Raw genomic sequence first — 6,937 nt, forward strand, 5'->3', positions numbered from 1 at the left:
AAAAAAAAAAAAAAAAAAAAAAACAAGTTATTTACTTCCTAGGTACAGTGCAGGTACAGGTATTGTGTAAATACAGCTGTTCCAAATGGGAGAAATTGGCCAAATCAAAGGGGCTACAGGCCCCATGCACGTCTGAAATCCAACAGGGCTGTCAAATCTGAAAGCTCAAATGTGATCTCCTTTGACTCTCTGTCTTGCATCCTGGTCACACTGATGTAAAAGGTGGTTTTCCATGGTCTTGGGCAGCTCCGCTCCTGTGGCTCTGCAGAGTATAGTCTCCCTTCTGGCTGCTTTCATGGGCTAGTGTTGTGTGTTTGTGGCTTTTCCAGGCACACGGTGCAAGCTGTCAGTGCATCTAGCATTCTGGGGTCTGAAGAACAGTGGCCCTCTTCTCACAGCTGCACTAGGCAGTGCCCTGGGAAGGACTCTGTGTGGGGGCTCTGACATGTGGGAATTATGGGACACGACACGTGAGAATTATGGGAGTTACAATTCAAGAAGAGATTTGGGTGGGGACACAGCCAAACCATATCAATGAATGAAACAACTGAGTCACAGAATTAATAACTTGCCCACGATCACAACTGCTTGTAAGAAGAACTAGGATTTGAGCCCTCCTAATCTGGCCCTAGGTCCTATGTTTTTAATAAATAACCTCATGAAACCAAAGTGTAAACTGTAGACACAGGGTCTTTTGCATAAATCTGCATATCCTTGCAGTTGTTTCTCAAACTGCAGGATAAAACCCTCTTGGTGAGTCCTGAAATCAAATCAAATTACTGTGTCATAACTAGCAATTTTTAAAAAGCAAAGTAGATTAATAGAACAGAAAACAAAAGAATTTATCAAAGTGCATTGCACATAGTATGTAAGCATCAGCTGATAAAACTTCTGTTTTAGTGACCAATCTGTGTTGATGCTTGTGCCTATTCCTAATGAGTCACAATGCCAATTTTACTGTGGGTTACAATCAAAACAATTGGGAAACCACTGCTTAAGCCCATTCGGGGCAACTCATGGTCTCCCTTTCCCTGATACTATCTTATAAACTTAAAGTCACTTTCAATTAACCCAGAAAGGAGCTTGAACCAGAAGCGGTATCCAGTGGGACTTGACTATGATATTCATGCCATTTTGAAACCCATCTTAGGGTCCCAAGAATATGATCATAGTCTTCTGCCTCAGGCCCCTGTTTGTTAAATACCACAGTCTTGCTTCCCTGGGTGCCAGGCCATTGACAGTGCCACAGTATCTGTTCCCCATTCTCATAGTCATGGCTGTTTGAGATTCTGCAGTAACTTAAAAGGGTAGAACTTAAGGAAATGGATTGTAGGATCTAAGTGGTCTTTATCTTTTCATGAAGACAAAGAACCTTGGGGAAAATAAAAAGGATGTCTCTTAAAGCTCGTCTCAGAGGTTTACGTATGCATCCCTGCACAATGCCAGGACCGTATTTCACAATGTCTATCCCCATTTCAATCCCCATTGCCTTTTCATCCCCTTCCCCTTTAGGCTCACCATGTACAGTTGTGCAGGTTGTACACAAACATACATGATAGTCCTCCATATGACAGTGATGTGAAGGAAGGGAAGCTATCAGGAGACAGGACTTATTGCTTGTTTCTGAAACCTCTTGTGACCCTTTATGTCCCTCACTCTGTCCAACATATAGAAAACACTCTATCAATATGTATTATTTATATACACACATACACTACATAAAATGGGAGCCTTTCCCATACCTTTTGTAGCAAGATTATTAAAAGCTTTTTATCGACTACTCTTATAGCAGGGAGGTGAATTTCTTCCTTCATAAATTTTTCCTAAGACTTCCTTTTTTTCTTTTTCTGCGGCATGGGGGTGGAAAGGTCTTGCTCTGTCACCCAGGCTGGAGTACAGTGGCACAATCTTGGCTCACTGCAGCCTCTGCCTCCCAGGATTAAACAGTCCTCCAACCTCAGATTTCCAAGTGGCTGGGATCATAGGCAAAACTGACCCAATTTTTAATTTTTTTGTAGAGATGGGATCTCACCATATTGCCCAGCCTGGTCTTGATCTCCTGGGCTTGAGTGATTCTCCCACCTCAGCCCCTCAAAGTGTTGCTATTACAGGCATGAGCCACTGCACCTGGCCAAGATTTCTCTTAATTTCCCTACAACACTTGATTTCGAATTGGCAGCTCACAGGTTAGAATTACCATGGCTCTAATTGTTTCACATGTCATAGAAGCCAGGGACAACTTCCCACCCCATCATGTTTCATTTTCTTTTCTTTTTTTTTTTTTTTTTTTAAGACGGAGTCTCGCTCTGTCACCCAGGCTGGAGTGCAGTGGCCGGATCTCAGCTCACTGCAAGCTCTGCCTCCCGGGTTTACGCCATTCTCCTGCCTCAGCCTCCCGAGTAGCTGGGACTACAGGCGCCGCCACCTCGCCCGGCTAGTTTTTTTGTAGTTTTTAGTAGAGACGGGGTTTCACCATGTTAGCCAGGATGGTCTCGATCTCCTGACCTCGTGATCCGCCTGTCTCGGCCTCCCAAAGTGCTGGGATTACAGGCTTCAGCCACCGCGCCCAGCCATGTTTCATTTTCTCAAAACCTCTGGACAGATGATTGACTTGCTCTCTCAGCCACATTCTCTTTCTTCTCATAGGAGATGGGATTAAAAACAACATTTTGAATCTTCAGGAAAAGGGGTTAAGTTTCCTTTTGCAAGAAGTGCTTCATTGCTGGCAGATTTGGAAACAAAGGATCCGGGATTTAACTGTGAGTCAGGATTATGTCATGAACCTTCAAGAAGAGTGTTCCCTACATTTAGAAGATGTTTCCCTCTGTGAAGAGTGGGCAGGCGTGTCTCTTCAGATTTCTAAAAATGAAAACTATGTAGTAAATGCCATTATAAAAAATCAAGATATCATAGCATGGCAAGGCCTGACACAGGTTCTTACCCCAGAATCGTGGAGGAAAGCCGACATAATGACCGAGCCCCAGAACTCTCAGGGAAGATATAAGGGAATTTACACAGAAGAGAAATTGTACAGACGTACTCGGCATGATGGCAGCCTCAACTGGACCGCACGTGATCATCATGAGTCCCAAGAATGTAAAGGAGAGGACCCTGGTAGACACCCTGACTGTGGGAAAAACTTGGGTATGAAATCAACAGCTGAACAACATAATGCGGCCCATGTATTGCCACAGCCTTTCACATGTAATAACTGTGGGGTGGCCTTTGCAGATGATACAGATCCTCGTGTCCATCACAGCGCTCACCTACAAGAAAAATCTTATAAATGTGACCAGTATGGAAAGAACTTTATTCAGAGCCAAGATCTTATCATTCATTGTAAAACTCACTCAAGCGAGACTCCCTGTGAGTTCCACGAATGGCCTATGGGCTGCAAACAGAGCTCAGACCTTCCCAGATATCAGAAAGTCCCCCCAGGAGACAAACCCTACAAATGTAAAGAATGTGGCAAGGGCTTCAGGCGCAACTCCTCCCTTCACAACCATCATCGAGTCCACACAGGAGACATGCCCTACAAATGCGACGTATGTGGGAAAGGGTTTGGATTTAGGTCACTTCTTTGTATTCATCAGGGAGTACACACAGGGAAAAAGCCCTATAAATGTGATGAGTGTGGGAAGGGCTTTGATCAGAGCTCGAACCTTCTTGTCCATCAGCGAGTCCACACTGGAGAGAAGCCCTACAAATGCAGTGAGTGTGGCAAGTGCTTTAGTTCAAGCTCCGTTCTTCAAGTCCACTGGAGGTTTCACACAGGGGAGAAACCTTATAGGTGTGGTGAGTGTGGAAAGGGCTTCAGCCAAAGTACACACCTTCACATTCACCAGAGAGTCCACACAGGGGAGAAACCATACAAATGCAATGTGTGTGGGAAGGATTTTGCATATAGCTCTGTTCTTCACACTCATCAGAGAGTTCACACTGGAGAAAAACCATATAAATGCGAAGTGTGTGGAAAGTGCTTTAGTTACAGCTCATATTTTCACTTACATCAACGAGATCACAACAGAGAGAAACCATATAAATGTGATGAGTGTGGTAAAGGCTTCAGTCGGAATTCAGATCTTCATGTTCATCTCAGAGTCCACACAGGAGAGAGGCCCTATAAGTGTAAGGCATGTGGTAAGGGCTTCAGTCGTAATTCGTACCTCCTTGCCCATCAGAGAGTGCATATAGATGAGACACAGTACACACATTGTGAGCGTGGTGAGGACCTTCTGACTCATCACAGACTACGTGAGCAGAGAGAAACATTATAAATGTAGTAAGTTAGGGTTAAATTAGGAAAACAGAAGCCACACTGTATTCCAGATGATAGAGGCTTACTCAGCCTGTGGGAGGGCTGGGGGAGCAAAGGACAGTAGCACTGCCATCGATGATACCAGCCTGCAGCACTGGAGTGTGCCAGGCAAAGATTGTGGATTTCAAGAACCTCTGTGAAGTTCCCATCGACTGCTGTATGCTGCAATGGCAAAGTAGGTGACTCTCGACAAATGGGTGGTTTTTGGTAGTGGTTGTAGTTAAAGGTCAAATTTCCTTTAAAGGGTGTATCCAGGAAGGAAATTCTAATTGGGATGATTATGGTAAGGTCTTCAATTCAGCCAAAGTCTTTAGATTTTCTTTAGTCCCCACTAGAAAAATACTCTCTGTATGAAGAACATTCAAAAGTGTACTCAGAAATGAAACCTATGCTTTTACTATGAAAGAACATTAGTACTCAGGTTTTCCATGAGATTCTGTACACAGGTGAGAAGCTCTAAAGAAGTGGTATTTGAAGGATATGGCAGAGGCAGTGCTGTGTTTATCATTTCCTTGCAAATAAGGCTCTGTTTCCTAGTAACCCTTGCAGTTAAGAATGTGCCCATGTGATTGAGTTCTAGCCAATGGAGTGTGAGCAAAAGTGATAGAAGCCACTTTCTGGTCTAGCCTTTATACACATCCTCAGGGTTCTCTATCCCTGCCAAGGTGACCTTGGAGGCTGCTTATTCCAGACTGGGTTGATAGAAGGTTGCTATCTGATCTGTGTTGGATTTCTTTTCAGAGTAAGAAATCAAAATTCATTGTGTCTCACCACTGAGATTTTTGGTGGTATTTTGTTACTGCAGCATTTCCTAGGCTATCTTGACTAGCATGGAGGGATTTTATAGCAATATGTTTCATTGTCCTTGGAGTCCATATACGGAAGTAACAATATAATTCAGAGTTCAAAACTTTTAAATCTTTAAGGCTTGATGTGGCAGTGCAACCATCTAAAATGGTATGGATGCGACTTCTTCAGTGATAACTTCATTCATTGGTATGTACACCAAAGAGAAATGTTCCAGATGATATAGCTGTGGTAAAACTTTACGGAAAAGTACAACCCACAGTCGTAAGAAATCTCATACAATAGAGAAACTCTATAATGTGGGATGCTGAATAAGTTTGTTAGCTCACACCTTAAATGCGATTAAAAATTAACTAGAAGGCCGGGCGCGGTGGCTCACGCCTGTAATCCCAGCACTTTGGGAGGCCGAGGCGGGTGGATCATGAGGTCAGGAGATCGAGACCATCCTGGCTAACACGGTAAAACCACATCTCTACTAAAAATGCAAAAAATTAGCCGGGTGTGGCGGCAGGCGCCTGTAGTCCCAGCTACTTGGGAGGCTGAGGCAGGAGAATGATGTGAACCCGGGAGGCGGAGCTTGCAGTGAGCGGAGATCGCACCACTGCACTCCAGCCTGGGTGACAGAGTGAGACCCCGTATAAAAAAAAAAAAAAAAGAAAAACCAATATTGAGATTAATTCATTGGTGGATTCTAGTAAACAGTAAAGATGTGAATTGTAAATAAACCCAGAAATGAAAAGAGAAGGGAACACCCACCCACCCCCAGCTTGTTTCATGAGGCCAGCATTAATCTGACAATACCAAACCAGACAAAGAAATTATAAGGAAAGAAAACTGCAGATGAATATCCTTCATGAACTAGGTTAAAAATCCTGAATACAGTAGTCCCTTTGTATTGGTGGGGAATTGGTTCAGGGACCCTTATGGATATCAAAATCCATGGATTCTCAAGTCTGTTATGTAAAATGGCGATAGTATTCTCATGTAACCTTTTCATATCATCCTGTATACTTCAGATTATTTATATCCCTATACAATAAAAATGCCGTGTAAATAATTGTTATACTATATTGGGTTTTTTATTTGTGTTATTTTTATTGTGGTGTTGCTAATTTTTATTGTTTTTTTTCTTAATATTTTTGATCCATGTTTCATTGAATCTGTGGATGATTCTGTAGTCTCCACTGGCTTGAAGATCTTGATGACAGAGATTGAGGTGACCACAGGACCTGGAAAGTGAGGGAAGAAATCCAGGGAAAAAGATGTCAAGCAAAGAACTGCCCCTTATTCTACATTAAACTCGGCCCAAATTTCAGACTGACTGACACCCAGAATATATAAAGACTTGCACAATACAATATTAAAGAGCCCAACATCTCAATTATAATGGGCTTGAACAATTACTTTACAAAGGAAGACATACAGATTGTTAATATAGCCTGTGAAGAAGTGTGACATTATTGATCATCAGGAAAAAGCAAATGAAAACTGCAGAGAGATACAACTACACAACCACCAGAATGGCAGATATTAAAAATACTGATAACAGGCCAGGTGCAGTGGCTCACACCTGTAATCACAGCATGTTGGGAGGCCGAGGTGGGCAGATCATCCAAGGTCAGGAGTTCAAGACCAGCCTGGCCAACATGGAGAAACTCCGTCTCTACTAAAAATACAAAAATTAGCTAGGCATGGTGGCAGGTGCCTGTAATCCCAGCTACTCGGGAGGCTGAGGCATCACTTGAACCCAGGAGGCAGAGGTTGCAGTGAGCCAAGATCATGCCACTGCACTCCAGCCTGCATGACAAGAGT

The 6,937-nt window shown here is 43.2% G+C and overlaps 1 protein-coding gene across 4 annotated transcripts in view; it reads left to right on the forward strand.

Moving 5' to 3' along the window:
* ZNF285 (zinc finger protein 285) overlaps window positions 1-5,091 on the forward strand; it is a 15,559-nt gene extending 10,468 nt beyond the window's left edge. For 3 of the 4 annotated variants that reach the window (XM_011963048.1, XM_011963046.1, XM_011963045.1), the window contains one exon: window positions 2,647-5,091. In XM_011963048.1, coding sequence (XP_011818438.1) covers window positions 2,778-4,277 — 1,500 coding nt within the window. In that variant the 5' untranslated portion in view covers window positions 2,647-2,777 and the 3' untranslated portion in view covers window positions 4,278-5,091. The remainder of the gene's footprint in view (window positions 1-2,646) is intronic. The other variant, XM_011963047.1, reaches the window with a different exon arrangement.
* The last annotated feature ends 1,846 nt before the right edge of the window (window positions 5,092-6,937 follow it).

The sequence above is a fragment of the Colobus angolensis genome, unplaced genomic scaffold (assembly GCF_000951035.1).
Source record: "Colobus angolensis palliatus isolate OR3802 unplaced genomic scaffold, Cang.pa_1.0 Scaffold60, whole genome shotgun sequence".
Taxonomy (NCBI): domain Eukaryota; kingdom Metazoa; phylum Chordata; class Mammalia; order Primates; family Cercopithecidae; genus Colobus; species Colobus angolensis.